Below are 19835 nucleotides of genomic sequence, written 5' to 3' on the forward strand. Positions count from 1 at the left end.
AGAGAACGAATGGCCTGGGTGAGTAAAAAACAAGAGGATTAATAGAGGGATAAGGAGGAGAGAGCCGATAGGACGATTAGTAAGACCGTGCGGGTGGCAATCGAAGCGTCAAAATAAAAGACTCATGTCTTATGGTTATTGCCGAGTGAGTGCTGGTGGACAAGATGTCTGCGTGGGTTCTCAATGCTGCTCCTCTCGTCTCCGAGCGTCACCGCACTAAGTGACCACTCGCGACTCCTTTCGCTGCCCACACCAGCTCCGAGCAGTACGGCCGGGATTCTCGTCTGCCGAGTAGAGAGCAAGAGAGTCCACAAGAACAAAAGTTATTTAATCGACTGAGAAAGAAAACTACTCGGGCCTGTGTGTGCTTTATGGCCAATGATATGTGTATTTATTGTATCGTCTTTTAATTATCAGCGTGCGCACCTACAACGAAACGGCATTCTGTAACTTATTGCCCGACGGGCTCTCTCGCGATCGGATTTAATGCTCGCGCCTTACCACCGATCCGCCGGCACCCTTTTGATACCCACCTCTCGCTCTCGCTCTTTATCTTTTACGGGAAACCATTACAATTATCGGAAAAAAAACTAAATAAATAAATAAAATCCACGCGCGTTTTCTTCAGTTCTTTATATTTAGTATTATAGTGTTGCATTGTTGGCGCTAAAAAAATATGTATATATATTTTTAAAAACTCTTTCTCATACTTACGGTGTTTCTCGCAAAATCAAGCGACTGAGGAATCGGCAAATCAGAATTCGATTCCGAGAAAAATAAAGACGAGAGAAAGAGAATGGCGCGGAGGAGCCGAAAGGGGAGGGGGGTAAGAAGAGAATCCACACGCGGTGGAGGAGACTAAGTCTCATTAAATCAGAACGGCATTCCACGGGTGTGTACACTCCCACGGACATTCGATGGGGTTCTACTTCGATCACCATAGGTAGGATGTACCGGTGCATACAACACGCTGCGAGACACGAGCTAAGATCGCCCCTCCCGGCTCCACCGCAACACGCATCAGACTCCACTACTGGACCAGCTCCTCATACATATCCACATACTTAACATATTATTTTATTTATATCTATATCTATATGTGTAAATATTCCTCGAGCTGATACGAAAAATAAATTTTTCGAATCAAAGTCGGGCGTTTGATTTTTACTTGTCACGAAGATCCGCGTTAATTGGGTCCACCCGAGCTAATCGACAGCAGTCCGCGATACAGCCTACCAGATACCTTTTATTTTCTCGGCAGCGCCACTGAGCCACTAAAGTAAGAAAATAACTATGCTCGTTTGGCAGCGATGATCGATGAGCGGCTTTGACCTGCCAGTCGTTTTACTCACGTACGACTTCAATTTTACACTGATGCTAATGTCGATGTAAGAGTATCGGTCTGCTGATGCTGATGTGGGTGATGTTGTGGTCACCGTCCAAATCGATATAATTATTTTTATGCTCATAAGTAGTCAGATAGCCCGAGTCAAGACTCGAGAAAAAATTTAAAAAGAGTGAGTGAGAGGCTCGGGCTCCAAAGCAAAGCTGATGATGATGGTTGAAACGAGATCGATGTGTTGAACACTTCTCAAGCAAATGTACCTCATATGTGTTGTGTGACGGACGTTTTCTACCATCGATAAAAGATTGCCACTTCTCTTTTGCTAATTGCCCTTCTTCTTCTTCGTTACAATCTCACTCTCGCTCGCTTTCTTTCTTTCTTTCTTTATTTTAAATCCTCAACCGCATTATAACACTACCCGTCGTTCATCACTGTCCAGAATCCGCGATAATTAATCAACGACGCCTTTTAAATTATTTTTTTTTACCCCGACACTAATCAAAACCTGGGTATTTTTTTGACTTTTAACTAAGAGCTGATAGGAAGCATTGTTCGATGATTGGTGATAGATACTGACCTTCGTCTTTCTCGTTGTCGTCTTCCAGGTCGTCGGACAAATTGTCGTCCTCGTCTTCGTCGTCGTGCGAGCGGTGTGACGCAGCCCCTTCGCTTCCCGAGGGCTCGCCGATGCTGCCGCTTCCCGCGGTTTTCGACAAATTCAACACCGGGCTGTGGCCATTCGACGACCCTGCAATTTTAAATTATTAATTTTATTTTTTAAAATAAGTATCAAGTTGATTTAAGTAATGCGAGTGTTTATTTAGTAGATGGATCCAATCTAAATATAAATATACATGTGTCCATAGATATATAATGTATGTGTGTTTAATACAAATGAAAGGTCCACGTCAATTTGATGGATTTTATTTACACGCAACATTCTCCCTATTTTAACAAGTACAAGTCTCGCTGGAATATCTTATATTCCTCTTTCATTTCACCCTTATATATATATATTCTGTACCTCTCAATCCCTAATTTCCCAGCGTATTTGGTATCCAAGAGGATTTTAATCCTGACGTGGATGGATCTGTTTGGCCAGCGCGCTGACGAAAGACCGCATAGGTGACGTATGAGTCTGTGCCCACAATCTTTTAGGATTCGTACGGACGGTGGAAATAAACGGGAATGAAAAGGAGGACAAATAAAAATAAATTACCATAAAATGAATTTATTGGAATAAATAAAAGTAAAAAAAGTCACACGAGAGTCAATCGGAGAAAAATAAACCAACGAAACAAAACTCGACGTCAATGTCTGTAGCAATAAAACTTAACGAAAAAATATATCGCGTAGAAAATGAGAGACATCGAACCGAGATAAAGGGTTCGGCCAGACGGATTAAAATATTACGAGGAATCAGAGAGAAAGGCTCTTTTGCCATGAGGCGAGCCACGGTCCCGAAACCTGATACATCTAAAACTCGCTCCCTTCTTCCTCTTTTATTATTATTCCTTTCTTACTCTAGTGTTGATTTATTTATAATTTATATCATCTCATGTCCATAATACGCACAGCCAAATAGTCTGCGTACTAAAAATTCGTTCCAAGGAACGGAAGAACAAAAGCCGCCCGGAAGAACGACCATCAGTAGAACGACGTCTGCTGAACTTGAGCTAGTCGGTGGAATAGAAGGAAAGAAGAAGAGGACCCGAGTAGGACAAGACCAGAAATATGTCAAGAGGATTTTTATGCATCACCAGGCTTTTATTCTGACCACTCGGCTCTACTATCTTAATTCTTCTGACACACTACTTCCCTCGTTGATCCTGAATCCATCAAATATCTATCTCTATAATCGATTATTGCTGACTTATTGTCAATTAAATGTAAAAAAAAAATATTATTTATATGTCTGCTCGCATACTTGTATTGTGTGTACAGAAAAATGTATGGAGCAAAAGGTTACGTACCATTGTGCGAGCTGAGATCTCTGGGCTTATGATCCAACGCCAGCGCTCGGTCAGCTTCTCCTCGCTCCTCTCTCAGCCTGTAACACACAAACGCACACGACAATTTAATATACATATACATATATATATGATTGTATGTAACGAGGCTTTGGATTGCCGAGTTAATAAATTGCTGATTCGAATGATCGGGCGTGGAAGTTGGGAACAACTTCTCGTCAATTTTATTTATTTATTTATTATTGTTATTGTTGTTATTATAATTATCATTATCATCATCATTGGTTTTATTTTACTGAAAGTTATAATTAAGTAATTATTTTACGTGGTGCGTGGGCTGATAAGTGAGGGTTTTCATGTTGAATCATCTCACGTTCACCATTTTGCCTTTATTTTATCGTTTTCACTCTGTACGGACCTTTTTCTACGTGTATTTAAATAATAATAATAATAATAATAATAATAATAATAATAATAATAATAATAATAATATGGACGAGAGGCTGAGTTTTAAAGTTTAAAAAAGTTTATCAAATATTAAGTTTAAATATATAAGGATAAAATGTTTATAAATTTAATTAATAATGGACATGAAAAGTGAATCTGTATTTATAATTTTGTTGATAACTTTTTGAGGAATATCGCAAGTTTATAAGTCTCGTTATAACTCGGCTTCGAGGGACAAACTAGCCGGATAAAACTTTTAATCTTGTAATTTTTATTTTTATTTTCTCGAGTGACATATTTTTTTTTTTATAAAAAAAGATGAGAGGGTTGTTTAGAAAAGCGCCAGAGAAAATGGTTAAGATTTCTTGGCAACTTTTGTGTACATTAATCCAGTGGTTGTAAATGACAGTGACCCTCGGGTTGAGGCTGAAAAAACAACCCCTGGGTCATAACAATAAAAACCCTTTTTACATTTTATTTTAACTCGAATTCATCCTCGGTCATAATAATTGTACCTTAGCAATAAAACTTTTTTTATTACGAGCTTGTAAAAATGTTATTTAGTATTTATAGCAAAAAATTTTGGGGTAATTTTTATAAAATTTTCCATACAAAGTGAGGAGAAGGTAAAAAAAATTTGGAAAATCCAAAAATGCACGCCTCGAACACTCATATTACAATAAAATAAATTATTAACTTTTTTTTTTAATTACAAAACTTTTAAATAAACATGTAGACATCCGTTGTTTTTTTTTTTTTAATTTAGTTAATTGGATGATAGTTGGCAAGTCGATTTGTCGCAACATAATAAAAAAAAACAAAAAAAATTATCTGATGGTCAAGTGGAGCCTTATAATATCAGCAAAGTTTGATGATAATCATATCTTATAATGATATTAGTAATAAATCTTTGTGCCTACTTATATTTGTGGAGGAAAAATGGCGAATTAAGCTCTAGTAAACATAATCAGTTTTCAGTTTTTAATTGATAATAAATGAAGGAGAAGGACTACAGTAGTGATATTTAAAAGGCATCTATTCTACTAAAATCTGAAACTATTGAAAAAAAATTGGACTGATTAATTGAGTTTTTCGAGAGATATCTTGCTCACACAAGGACATCCCAATTGACGTCCACCTAGTCTCATATTAAATAATTTTTTTCTTATTATAGTGTAGCTAAATAAAATTTTTACTTAAATCCAAATTATTCTTTAGAATTTTCTCAAGACACTGGTATACTTTTTTTTCATAGAAGTGATTTATAAAATCAGTAGAAATGATTAAAGGCAGGAAAATTTGGTTTCCACGACGATTCGATTATAGAGCACAACCTCTCCCGCCATCGCGTCCGAGGCGTGCAAAATAAATAATAATATTTGGAGGATTGGACTGAGGGTTTTTTCGCCTCGAATCGAACCGCGGACCATTAAGTAAGAAGTTAATATCATTAAATATAATATTGGGCGCATCTGGGAGCCGCAGAGCACTTACCCAAGCCGAGAGTAACACCACCGCAGCCCCCTCATTTTACAGAGCATCACGAGAACTCCCGGCTCTTATTATACATAATACTTTTCCAACGCCCTTTCTATATTCCTCCCAGCAGCCCACCCACCCATCTGGCTACCCGGCATTCTGCCGAGCCCCGTTAGCTCTTGGGTTACACAGAACAACCTCGCCGTCGTAGCTCCTACTCCCCGCGCCTTAATTTTTTAATGAGAAAATGCTTTCAAAGAGAAACACCCAAAGAGATACTGTGTCTACCAGCAATAAGTCACAAGCTGATGGCCTCGCGGTCGTTCAAACCGCAAAATAACCTGAGGAAAATTCACAAAAACCATTTTTACTACTTTCCCATTATTTATTTTTTACTTTTCCGCCTTTTCCTCTCATATTTAATTTTTATTTCCGCGCCATTACACTCGCAGCCGCCTCTTGCTTGGATTTTTTTATCACGTTATCAAAATATATAATTTATCAAATATCAGACATTACCACCAATCAGTTACCTCTCAATCCGTCTTGTAAAATATATAAATAATATATATTTATAAGTACATGCGTATTAAACGTCTACTCTTCGTGATATCAACAACTGAAACCCTCAAGTTTGTGTTAATATGCTACGGCTTTCATCATTATATCTTCTCAGTCTCTTTATTCATATATATATATATATATATATAGATACATGTATGTATAAAGAGTAATTAGTGACGCTCATTTTCATATAAAATCTACTGCGAAAAGGCTGCACTGTTATAATATAAAATATTATTTCGTAATTAATTTTCTATTTTAATTATAACATTTTTTTTTCATTATTAAAAAATTTAATTAAATAATTTAAGCTGTAAATTGTTGAGTAAAAATTGAGAACTTTGTTATGAAGCCACGCAACAAGTTACGCTGCCATTAAATATCAAATATGATGTGTAAATATTTATAAACGTACAATACGCGGTCTTTGTTGGGGACACAATGTGTCATGTATTTGGTTAAAATTTGTCTGTCGCGAGGACAAAAATATAAAATCAAACGCACCCTCGTGGCACAGCGAGTCGCGATAATGATGACAACAATTGTAATTTCAGAGAACAAAGGACCGCGGTTATGAATACGAGAGTTATGCCTTTAGATCGCTAGGACACCGTTACAGGCATTTCCAATAAGCGTACAGTTAAATTATATATAAATACACAGAGTGATTTTTTTGTTTAAAAAAAGTAGCGGAATAAAAATTATCAACATTAATTAATAGAGTTGAAAAATTTGTCGCGTCGACTGAAACAATATCCTTCTCATTAGGAGCCCAAGAGCAGTCTCCAGTATCATTAATATCGCTGGTAGCTCGAAGAAACCTCCAAGAGGGAATAATAAACAGCCATGATGTAGTCTGAAGGAATGAGGAAAAGGGTGAGAGTTGTTTTATCTTTATCTCAGTTTTCATCTCGCTCTGCTGTACGGCGGAGACCAGTAACATGATCCAAAGTGACGAAAATTTTACAACTAAGTGTCATTCGAGGCAGAGAAGAGTCTCAAGAACCAGCGTCCTTCAAGACTCTTTACATTATTATTGATAATTGTTTAAGAAGACAGGAAGATTGAATATCAAATTACCCAGTGTCTTTGACAACTTCTCTCTTGTCATCAACTAAACTACTGCGTGATCACTGAAATATCGTCAAACACGCTTACAACATTTATCAAATTGGTCAGCAGCCAAATAAAAATAATAACAACAAAAAATGAGAGAAGGAAGCAAATGCTCCGAGGGGTTCGAAGATTCAATCAGCAAATACCGGGCATTCCATAGACGTCAATAAAGCCAGAAAAGTAAGACATTTATCCGTAAATTAAATCCATTATTTGTTTTTTTATCGAAAATAATAAATTGTAAAATTTATCTGAGCGGGAAGAAAAGTTAATATTTTTATAAAAAATAGGGTACGAAGGATTTGTATAAGATAGCTAACAGATTTCGACATGGACCTCCTGCGGGTAAAAGCGGACTATTTGAATTCCTTGTTTCATCAACTCCCCTCGGTGCAGCCTTGACTAATAGATCTCAGCAGCAGTCATGACACAATCATACGCAGACTACCGTTGCTAACTTGATATCAATCCGCGTAGCCAGGACCCGGTGGAGGAGAAAGTCTGATGCTGTAGAGAGTGTGGATGTCTGTGAGTGTGCTGAAAGTGCCGGTTCTCGCGCCTCCCTGGGGGTAACAAGTCGCTGATAAATGATCCAGCGCCCGGTGTACCGACGATTGAGATTAATTTCGCGGATGTTACATTCGATACTCGGCACGATATTTTAGGCGGGTTTACTCGTCAACAACCACCGGGACGGCTGGGGATGAGGGTGTTTGTAAATAAATAAAAAAACATAATAGCGATCCAAGAAGCTGCGCAGAGTCTATGGCAGAAAACTCGACAGTCATCCAAGAGGGTGAAGACATTGAGAGGAAGGAAGAAAAAAGAGCTAACGGTGGTAACGTGAGCCTTCAATTATGCCGAATAACGTTCAATTATTTGGAATGCAGTGGAGATAGCAAATGAGGGAAGAGAGTCTTTGGACGAGTCACGACTTGTAATGCCGGATGAAATAATTAGGACTCCCCTGGTTTGGCCTCTTTACATATTTTATTTTTTCTCCATCTCTTCATCTCCTTTCCGGGATCTGCTGGCTGATGCTGGGTATTTATGAAATAATCGATCAGACTACACAGCTCCCTTTACTTGGGAACGATGCAGCTAATTATGCAGCATCCAACCCCAGCGATGGAACCCCCGCGGACAGGAAATGAGACTCCCCGAGTTCCGTTGGCTCTGCTGTTGGTATTGCTGATGCTGATGCTGATATTGCTGCCAGTAGTTCTATATCTTTAAGGTATATTTAACACACAAACGACTCGCCGAGATACGGAGTCAAATGTAGTACAGTCAGCGGTGGATTAAGGAGAGTTTCAGCCCAAGACGTTAAACCCAAAGTTTATGTTTCTCAGAGCGACAGCGGTTTAATTAGACTACCAAGACGATGACAACGAGACTACAACGGCCACCATTTTCACCCGCCTGGATACTGACTTGATTGAGCTAAATTGTTTTCTCGAGGCAATATAACCTCCAGCGATAACGGGAATCAAAATGAAGACACTGCATGATTACCTGGAAGACAATAGCAATGAGCCGCTCGAACAATAGATTTGAATAGCTAACTAACGGAGGAGAAGCTCTTCCACCAACGGTAGAAGCAGTTTAGAACCTACTAAATGACGCTTTTTGATACTCATTTAAGCTTATTTCTTGTTTCTTCTCTTATTTACTTATACATGTTTATACTCCCTTTGAATTTTCGGCTGCTCCTTTCGATCTGAATTTTGCACGTTTCTGAAATGAGAACGACGACGCTCAAGAAAGGGTTTGAATTATGAATCAGCTGTGGATATGCTGTGCGATGATGTTTTGTTGCTTTTGCTCGGGATCTGATGGAGAAAGGGCTAGATGGTGGAATGGAAGGAGATACTATCACGACTAGATAATAGATGCTACGGATAGCACAGCATAGAAATATAATAGAGTGAAAAAATATATTTCAATTTTAAGCATTCGATGATCGAAATCTAGACCGCGTGACCGTGACTCGGCAGAAGTACTCATACATAAATTTCAAAATTATTAGATACTTTTCTATTTATGGTTATTTTTTCTTTCGGAGAGGCTGTGATGTGTCGCATGTGGGTTCGGCATTGGCATATGCCTGGAAACGCGTTACGAGAAGATAACGCGACCCCTTTCTATTTCTTCGACCCCAATGGATTTTGTCTCGTTGGGTCGAGCTGCCAGCGCTTGTTGATGTGCACACTGGCTAAATGTAAAATCAACACTACGGAATATGGATATCTGTTGTGATGGCGGTGGGGAAATAGTCTGCAGTTTAAATTTTCTACAATGCCAGGGGAACGAAAAAAAGTGTATTTGAGTATAAATCAGAATCAAGAGAAAATAAAAATCACTTTCCAGCATTGTGGTGAGTACGTGGATGATTCGATTAAGGACTATCGATGGTCGTTATGGAACCCGAGGGACCGAGACATGAGAGCCCGAAAATGTAAAGAGTTTGAGAAGGAGAGATAGAGAGAGAGAAAGAGAAAGGGGGTGGCTTATCGCGGTTCATGGGGATGGTGAGTTGATCTTTTCCATCGAATGTCATCCAACGACGAGGACGACGACGAGGTTTTTACTTTCCCCGAATCCCATTCTGTGAAAGTCGCTTTTTACGGTTCTGCTTCTTTACTATTTTTCTTGATGCTAAAAGCGAAGTGATGCTACACAAAAGCTCCTCAGATAAGGACGTCACATATGACAATATATATTTTATCAGATTTTATATGTTTTTTTTGTACTATTATTATTTCCATGATATTTAATACTTGTGACTAAAATAATGATCATTATTGTTGAGAAATATGACATATGTTTGTTTATGTTTATTACTTTCAGCTATAGAGGCTGTAGTGTACACTCGAGTTATATATGCATGCATGCATGTTATGAATAATTCTATTCCGATTTACCCCTTTGGGTGCCCCCGTAGCCTTGAGGGATGCTTCGAGTCTTAGAGAGTAAGAAAGAGATCGAATGCGGGGTTGGTTTGACTCGTGAGCTTGGGGTTGCGGAACATCGACGATAAGTCTCTCGTGTTCGATCGTTCACTCTCTCTCCCTCGACAATTGTTGCCCCCGAATGCTTAGCCGCCAGGCAAAACGCAAATAAACTCTCAACCCTCCCCCTCCATCAACATCGCGAGCCCCACAGCACGATGGTATTGCTACCAAGTGCAGATTGAAGAAAAATAGACTCCCGACTTTTTGCAACCGATCTAGCTTTCCCTGTAATTTTCTTATTTTATCAACAGCTCTTCAATTTTAAAATACAACACTTATCATTGAGTTGTCGAAATATTGTTATTTCGAATTTAAAACCCTGCCACCGCTCTCTTGAACAAACTTACATCCATATATGTATAATACTTTGGTACAAGAAAGATTTCATGCTCCCCTTTTTCTACTTAACTTTTGTGCCGACACTTTTCTCGACTCTCTCTTATCAGGTTTGCGCAAGAATAGGATTCGAAGACGCTTCCGAAAACCATAACCGTACCGGTAACTGCCACCCTCTGACTGATTCAACTTATTCTTTTCCTCGACACCTTGCGTGTCAACCCTCTCACACCAGCATGCCGAGAAAACGTCTCGATTTTTCTCCAGCAAAATACTCGGAATTATTTTCGATATTTTCACTTTACTCAAAATTGAATACTCGAAAAACTGAATGCCTTTTTGTAGCCATGGGATTCGGTTGGCATTCAGGGAACGCAACCCCTTCGAAAAGTCGAGATATCACGAGAGATGACAGTATCGCACGTTTCACGGCACTTAAAAATACGGATGGTGAATTAATGAAATAAAATACTCGCATTGTATGAGTGCTTTTAACGTTTTCCTGTATATGGAGGCATATATATATCCACCCTCTATCACACTATATACAGATATATCTTTTCATTTTTATCATTTTCCGCCCTCACGTCTCACCTTGCGGCTCGACATCGTTCTCATCAAGCTACGGTTAATTTCTGAACAACCCTTTCCGGGTAGCTCGGGGTAACGAAGAATGTTGAACGAGAGAACGAGAAAGAGGTCGAAAGAGCATTCTGATGTGCCATGGGGAAGTATATTAAGCGACACTTGGAATTACAAATAACAAATTGCAATTTGATTCCCCGTACGCGCGAGGACTCTTCTCATCCCCCACAGGGTTCGGTGAGCCAAGGGCGCAATTTATCATTAGGGACGACTATTTGGTGACATTTCGCTCTGTGGCATTCATATTCTTCTCACACTTTTGCTCCACCATAATTTTCTATCCAGACCAAAAAATAATTTCCACATATAGAATCCTGCTCTGAAGACCCGAGAAAAAATAATTTAACCAAAGGGTCACTCTCAGATTATGCGTGTCCACTATGTAGAATTTCATTTAGACCTACCAAAGGAATTCAAACAGAAAAATGATAGCAAGCAAAGGATATCACGTTGGTACGTGACACGACACCCAGTCCAGCAGAATCTCCTGGGCTGCGTGGATCCCAAATAAACATCTGTGGAATGAGTGCACGTTTATAAACCTGCTGGGGGTTTAGTTAGATTTTGTTTAGTGAAGAGAGAAGGGGAATCAGGGAGCCAGGGAGACAGAGAGGGTGGTAGGAAAGGCGCATCCCCTGAGCAGTATCGATCGCTGACTTTAAAATTCAAAGAGACCGACAATGGCTCTGTGTTCCTTTCTGTTCTCTCGCTCTCTTTACTGTAACTCCCACAGCCCACACCACTCCCCAGACCCCGACTACAGTACACTAGTACGAACAGAACCAACCTCGGTTGATACAATATCATATTCCATTCCTCAGGTTTTCATTGTCTGGGCCTAAAGCCCTGCGCTAATAATAAAAGATTGCTAGCTCACAGTACCTCCTTACTCTCGGTAGCGTAAGGACCGAGTAAAAAGTAAGCGAGACAGAATAGCAATGAGGATGTGAGAAGTGAAGAACCAAGAGAGAAAATGTGTATAAGTCTCGGGGCGACTTCTAAGAGCCTTCCTAACTTTAGTACTACATCATCTTGCCCGATAGCAGACTATAATGCTTCTGTTCGCTGCTGAAAACTTTTGAATTCCACGTGAATTTAATATTCCGAACAACCGTCTAAGTATGTATACCTATAACGTCTCTCCTTCTTTTTTTACCTTTATCATTTTATATGTCTGATCTATTTATACGGTTTCATTCATTTCGGGGATAGCTTTACTTCTCTTGAGCACCTAACCGATGAGCCCATTTGTCATGACATGACTCATGATAATAATTCTTTATCAAGCCTAGAATTTTTATTAGGACTTGTAGCTACTGAGGAACGGCTGGTTATTTATTGAGGGATAAAAGGAATGTTAAAATAATTATTTGCAGTTGGTATTGTTTTTATGTGAGCGAGCTTTAAGCTGGGAAGCACAAAATTACCCTTCTTGCGTATGTCATATATACCCTTTGTGTGTCATAGGAGGCACGTAAATGTAGACGAGTCTTGCTGGAATGAGGACGTTCTATTGACGATCAAGGTACACCTGAGCTTAAATTAAATGTTTAAAGGGATGCGAAATGAAATATTTAGCGATCCAAAGGGGTTTTAAAGTCAGGGGTTTGTTGGATTCAATAAATACTGGTCTTTATTTTGTAGCTTTGACTGCGGGAGGATCTGATGCATAACTTTGGTATGTTATGATGTCAATTGCGTAAAGCAACGTCAGTTTATTTTGTCGGTTTAAATTTAAAAGTCGGGGATCAAGGCCTCTATTGTTTCATTGTCGAGAAGAACAACTCAATGCAATATACTATTTGTGATTACATGTTTGGTAAATTTAACGTCACGTGTGTCAGTGTGTGAGTCGAGCGTGGACTGGAAGGGGTGTTGAAAAACAATTTAATTTACCCTTTTTTCAAAGAATGAAAGTTGAAAAAATAATAATAAAAAAATATATGAGGGTGGGTAGATGCCCGGTGAAAAGAATCGTCAGTCAACTTGGCGTTTATGAAATCCTGAAAATCGTCGATGCGATAGCGAGGGTTAGCTCGAGTGGCAAAAAATTATTTACGTTTTTTTTTTTCTAGTCAAGTTACAGAGACTTTTTAAGCGAAACGAATTGAAACGGTGAATAGAGCTGGTTCGAAAGCTGTGCATTAGCAGGATCTGATATGAAAAGTTTTTATGTTACAGCTTTTTATGTGATGGAAAAAATAAATATTGTAAGGACAATGTTTCATAGAAAAATTTTACTCGAGATTGATAGCAATGGGTTTTAAAAAATAATATAAAAATAAAATGCTCGATTGATCGGTTATTGAATTTTTTTAAATAAAATTCTATTCATATCAATGGAAATTTTTTTTATTTTATATAAATAATATGAAGCTAATTTATTTTATATATTAAACTAAAATTCAAATTTAACACAGAAAAAACCGGCAAAAATGGCGTAGGAAATTTATTTTTTTTTGTATTGAGTCAAATTTTTTTGGGCTACTCTATTTTTCAAAATATGTCATTTAAAAATTTGTTTTATTTTCTTTAAATAAAGAATTTTTACTGACGTAGATTTTTGATCATTGATTTGAATTAAAAAATATTAAAATAAACAATAATTTGTTATCTTCAGTCGCACACTTGTTCTTGTATGTAAGATACGTTGAGAAAAGTTTGAATAAAAAAGGCGAATCCATTTGTCAAGGGGTGCGTACACTCACCCCAACTACTGAGTCAATATACAAGTGAGTGTTTTTGTGTCGCTGGAAATATGTAAAACACCATGTAAGGCACAGTGTGGTAGACCCAAATGCTCACAAGATGGGCCAACATATAAAATAATAAAAGTTACTGTCATTTGTCAGACGTTCATTTTTTCAGTTCAAAAACTTTTTTATTGTTATTTCCTTTTTATTATTATATTTTTTCCCATTTTCCGACGTTCCACAAGTTGGTATGCCACCTCGTAATTTCGTGATGTGCCAGCTGCGACTTTCGACGCAGCTACTTTGTCGAACATTTAGGTTCTCTATACCACTTTCGGGTAAGTAGCTTCCTTAATTTTACGATCTCACTGGATGACGACACAACACACTTACCAAGGATAAGACCAAGTGCCGTAGGAAATTTTAAATAAAAAGACAGAGACAAAAATTCGTAAGCGGGCGGATGGATTTGACTTTGAATTCCCTTCAGAGTTTTGCATATTGCAATAAAATCGTGTCCTCGCTTGATCCTCCGAGTACTTTTTTTTTATTTTTTTCATTTAATTCCCAAAGACGAACATATTGAAACATGATATCAAGTTGACACTTAATTTTATCAACGAGTAAATTTAAATTTAAATTTTTTTATTTTTTCTTTGGACTACTTTTAGATCGACGCGAGGGTCTAAACATTAAAGAGACCCGAGCTAAGAAATGGAATAAAAAAAAAGCAAAGTTAAATCTCACGGTAGAATTGCCACGCGAGTAAAACAGGTAATCTCATTCAACGTTTACGATACAGACGCTAATAAAATAATATCTACAGACGCTTTGGCAATAATATGCCGAAACAAATGTGCCAGACGACTTTTATTAAACTATCACACGAGTACAAGACACAAAAACCCAAAGAATTTTTAAAAAAGGATTATAATATTCCTTTTTTAACATTTCACCCTTTAATCAGCACACACACACATACGTTGATGTACATATGAATTTTATGTATTATATATGCATTAAATAAAATTCTTTAGCCCAACTGACGAAGGGCTTAATGATGGTCGAGAGTTGAGACAGGATAAAATGTTAAATACGAGCACCGAACACCGGGGGCTACCAATAAAATTCACATAAAATAGTCGCTCAAATAAATGCACCTGCTTCGGAATAAGACCGAGACGTACGAGATAACAAGGACACAGTTGACATCAAAATTATACCAGAGACAACTTGGATGTCATAATTTATGGTGACAAATACATTTCCTTAAGACCACATTGCCAATTAGCCATTTCCCCATCGCGCCGATATACATCAAGATCGATTAAAAATATATATAAAGGAAGGGGGCAAAATGGGCTGCCCCCAAAATTTGATATTGATGACAATAACATTGAAGATGGCGCGGTTTTATTCGAATGATTATTATTTTTATTGACTAATAACGTCTACTCGCATTAAACTCTCGAGTTTTAAAATTTCAAACGTCACGTGACAAATGGTTTTTACGTATCGCGCAAAGTGGGAAGGGGTACACTTTGGTTGGTGTTACATATCACGAAAAAGTATAAGCGGGGTAGATGAAAATATAGTGAAGAATAAAATAAAAATAAAAAATGAGCAGGGAAGAGGGATATGTTGTGGGAGAACATCACAGATGCGTCGTGACTGATGGTCCAGTACTTCCAGATGTATACCAACCAGTATATATAGACATAGATATAGATATAGATATGGATATAAATATATGTGTGGGTATCCCTTTTCTCTTTTTATCTAAAACTTGATTCACCGGCGTACTTTTGTTGACGGTTGTTTGTTCAGTTTGCTTGATAAAAATACCGCGGATGCATAAGCCGCGCTCTATATAAAGTATATATCATCAAAAGAATGAAATAAAAAATGACGCGAGAAAACATAACGAGGATAACTTTAAAACACTTTGGGAATGTTTTTATAGTGATGTATACGTGTAAACTTAGTGTCACCTTATGTAAGCTTTCGTCAGATGATTAAGTCTCCCTATAGTCTGCGTTTAAAAAATTTAATATTTTTAAAAAAACACGTGTTTTATTATTTTATATCCGGGCGTAAGTTTAACTCTTGATACATATTTTTTGCTCGGCTGTGGTTTTATAAAACGGCTGTTGATTTACGGGAACCACATTTAAATATTATCGTCCAATAACTCGGGAATTAAATAATTCGTTGAGCGATGAACGATCGAGTCGTTGATGCTATTGCTGGTGGGTATACTTTTCATTAGTCGAGCACTCATCGCGTTGAGAAAATCCGAGACTATGTAAATTGAAGAGGTAACGGTGGTTTTACATATTTCAACAGTGAATCTGTTAAATCGAGAGACAGAAAGATTGTGTGCGTGCATATGTGATTTATATATATATATGTATATGTATGTAGAGATAGAATACGTATACAGCGGCGTGAAAAGTGCAAGCCCAGCGTTTTGTCGAGTGTTTTATGGAAAGCTTTAGAATTGTAGATTTTCTATGCTCCAGCGATTTATGAGAGCGCGTTCGTTGCCTGCAAAAGAGTGTCACTGACTTTCTTATTTCTATCGGTACAATATAATTTAACACCAGACGTATATTATTTAAATTTACCGACTTTTAAATTCCTCATACGGACAAAATGTTTATAATAAAAATCCACCGGGGTTTTTTGTTGAGTTTTTAAACCCGGGCATAATCGTGACGTTCAAAGTGTCAGAAACATTTTTACAATCGTGATAAATAGAATTCTCGAGAGCTGGCGGTACCGAATTACAATTGAAAAACGATTACTCTTTAGTGATGACCAAATTGTTACATCAACAACACTTAGTAATATCATTTGTCACTCCTCCTGGAGGCCTACTTGTCACCAACACAAGTCCCTTATATTTTTTATTAACTGTAATTGATAGACTAAGTCTTGATAAATAAAAAAAATAGAAATAAACAAATTTATTGATGACATTTAGAGTAACGCGTGCCCGGAAACAAAACCACCGGACGTGAAAACGGTAGTTAATTGAAAAGCACCGGAAGCGTAGCCATTAAATAAACGCGGTCAAACATTTCCGTAAATGAGAGCCATTGATATGTCATATATATCGAGCTGTTAAATCGACAGAGACTGAGAGACCGAGTGAGAGATAGGGGAGGGTGGGGCAGAGCGGCCCCCCTAAGCCAATTATTATTTTTTGTGGCTTTCAACCATATGATCACTTTACTTTTGTCCTATTTCGAACAAATTTATGGACATTTTGCCGAAATTCTGAAAAATATTTTTTTTTTTTTTGTGGGGCAGAGCGGCCCCCCTTCAAAAAGTGATAAAAAAAAATTTTTTTTTCGTTTTTTTTTTTTTTAATTGTTTTCATCATTAAGAATGTATTTCTTACTCTTGACAACTATTTTTGGTTTTATATTACTCGAAAAAAATTTTTTAAAGCGTAAAAAATCGTTCACTCTCGATTACCTTAATTACTAATTGTTATTTAATAAAAAAAAAAATATATTCTATAATTTTACTTTATTTCAAAAATTTATCAACTAAAAAAAAAAAATTAATTTTTATAAATTTTTAGTGACCAAATTTGCCTCTTACATAAAGAAACGGCCGAAAAATATGAAAAAATAATTTTTTCGGAAGTTCCGGCTGGTCCATTTTGCCCCAGGTGTTATGCGTAGGGCTAGAAATGTGGAATTATAACAATTTTTTTTTAATTTGACGATAAAAATATGAAAAAATCACTTTTTCAAAATTTTGGGCTTGTCCATTTTGCCCCAAATGTCATGCGTAGGGGTAAAAATGCGCAAACATATCGGATTTATAGTAATTAGTCGAAAAAAAAAAAAATTTTTTTTTGGTCAAAATTTCAGGGGGGCCGCTCTGCCCCATGGGGGCCGCTTTGCCCCACCCTCCCCTATATAGACAAGCACCACTGGTACTTTTGATAATGAACTAATATTTGCGGTGTCCAGAGACATGTGTGTAGGTTAGTGTACGTGTGTGTGCTCAGAGCGATGTATTCCTGAGGATACTACAGAGACCTAGAGTAAATACCGGCACCCAGGTCGGCCCCTCATCTGCCCCAACCTCTTGGCTATGCTCATATGCAGTTCGTGTAGGTGCGTCCAGTGTGTCCACTCGCGGCCGCGTGTTATCAGCGACCCTTGTTCAAATACGCGCTCTACTCCCGAGGCCACAGATCCCACGATCCTCAGCTTCGGTACACATTTGCTCCTACTCCATTTAGTTTTTTCAAAAATTAGTGCAATCATTTGAATAAATTAATTCACGGGAATTCGGTTGGTTGTAATTTATTCCAAGGAAAAATAATTGGGCTTGGAGCTATCAAGTGTGATAATAATGAGCACAAACTCGCGAAATATCCCGCGGAAGGAATATCGCATGTCACACGAGTATAAATAAGTGTTGGCTCCAGATTACTGTACATAAGTATACGATGGGAAAACAGTAGGCGAGAGCTTGTACCTCTTCTTCTTCTGCTTCTTTTGCTTCTTCTTTGTCTAGCTCATGCTGTTCTTCTCTTGACCTCGTACTCGTAGCTAGTGTAGTGTAATATACTAGTGTAGCGTGTATAGAGAACGTCGAAGGGGAACTATTTAATAACAATATATCTTAGCCACCACAATGTTATATTGTGTGTGCTCTATTCTATTCTATTCTATTCCAGACTGCAGACTGTACCTCGGATGATATTCCAGTGCTGAGAAAGACGGAATAAAAGATAGAGACATATATCACTACTAAGAGAGAGCATTGTGTTAACGCGGCAGTTGGTATTTGTTTTGGGGCTGATTTACAAGGATCCGCGATCTTCTTATAATTAAATTCTATCCTCGCACGCCAAAACTTTATAATTATTTTCATAAACTACTTCCTCAGTAAACAAATTATTTAAAATATAGAAAATTTTTTCGGTCAATTAGTTGATGATTAATTGCAACTTGCAGCGTAAATAAATGCGCCGACATTTTAGTGTCAAATTAATGTACCGTAGGCGGTGCTGACAATATTTCTAAGCGAGGAAGTTGTTACATATTTAGAGGCGTAACACATTAGACGTCACTATAACAGCCTATTGACTAATAATGTTTTTAATTAATCATCGTTTTGTCACCTCGAGTAAGCTCGATGCTATTCGAAGCCCGGCCTGTCTCGCTCACTGTCTGCGTTGGGACGTTACGAAGCCGCTTTGTCGCGTGCCCAAGTTTGCTCGGCACCTCGTTATAGACTGACGTCTTATAATAATGTACCTTAGCATAACACGCCCTCCTGTAACCATCTTTCTCTATTTTTATACTCTAGCTTTCACTGCTGCCTCCCATCTCCCGACCCCCGACTCCCAACTGCACTCTCATCACTTTTCCACATGAAAGAAATAATTGACACATTTTTTAATGATCCCACAGTATTTTTATCCTTCTTGCAGACAAATTATTCCCGAGTTTGGATCCCAGTCTCGCATCAGCCAAAACCTCAACTTCCGTGTTGATTTTTTGATAATTTTATTTCGAAACTTGTCAAGAGCAAGGTCACGAGGATCGAAGGATTTAGAAAAAATAAAGTAAAAAAAAGTTAACCCAATTTATTCGTCTGGAGACGTGACCCTTGACGCAATTTTATTCATCACGTTTAACCGATTATTCGCCGGAAAGATTATTTTTTTTCGAGCTAACTTTTTAACGACCAATGGATCAATATTATTTATAAGACGAGAAGACGAGCGATGAGGATCGATGGCAATAATGATAAACGATTCTGAGAAAGGATCCATATAAGAATTGATTGCGATGCCCTTCGACCAGTTATAAAATATTTATACACTTTTTTCAACGTTTGTCTAGGAATATTAAATATATACACATACACATATATACTAGTCTTCCTTAGTCTATCTAACCTACGATAGTTTTCTCGATCACGCAAACAAAATAATTCCCCGGATGTCTGGCATACCAGACGCATTTTTTCTGTCTACTAGACAAAAAAAGTCTATCATAAATAATAATTTAGTGGGTGCGATTAATTGTTTGGTCAATAAAATTAAAATGATAATTTTTTTTTTTTTTTCGAATGAAAATAATTATGAAAATTAGCTTAAGACTGTCGTTAATTATCTGAGGGACGCTGACAAGTCGGAGGCACGTACTAATCAGACTCCCGACTTCGCTCATGCATGCACACACGCACA

General features: G+C 37.7%; 1 protein-coding gene across 6 annotated transcripts in view; it reads right to left on the reverse strand.

Moving 5' to 3' along the window:
* Positions 1-19835, reverse strand: part of LOC130667723 (dachshund homolog 2) — a 150501-nt gene that overhangs the window by 53604 nt on the left and 77062 nt on the right. For all 6 annotated transcript variants that reach the window (XM_057469535.1, XM_057469536.1, XM_057469534.1 and 3 more), the window contains 2 exons: positions 3319-3395; positions 1923-2093 (listed from right to left, as the gene is read on the reverse strand). In XM_057469535.1, coding sequence (XP_057325518.1) covers positions 1923-2093; positions 3319-3395 — 248 coding nt within the window. The remainder of the gene's footprint in view (positions 1-1922; positions 2094-3318; positions 3396-19835) is intronic.

Source organism: Microplitis mediator, chromosome 5 (genome assembly GCF_029852145.1).
Source record: "Microplitis mediator isolate UGA2020A chromosome 5, iyMicMedi2.1, whole genome shotgun sequence".
Classification (NCBI taxonomy): Eukaryota; Metazoa; Arthropoda; class Insecta; order Hymenoptera; family Braconidae; genus Microplitis; species Microplitis mediator.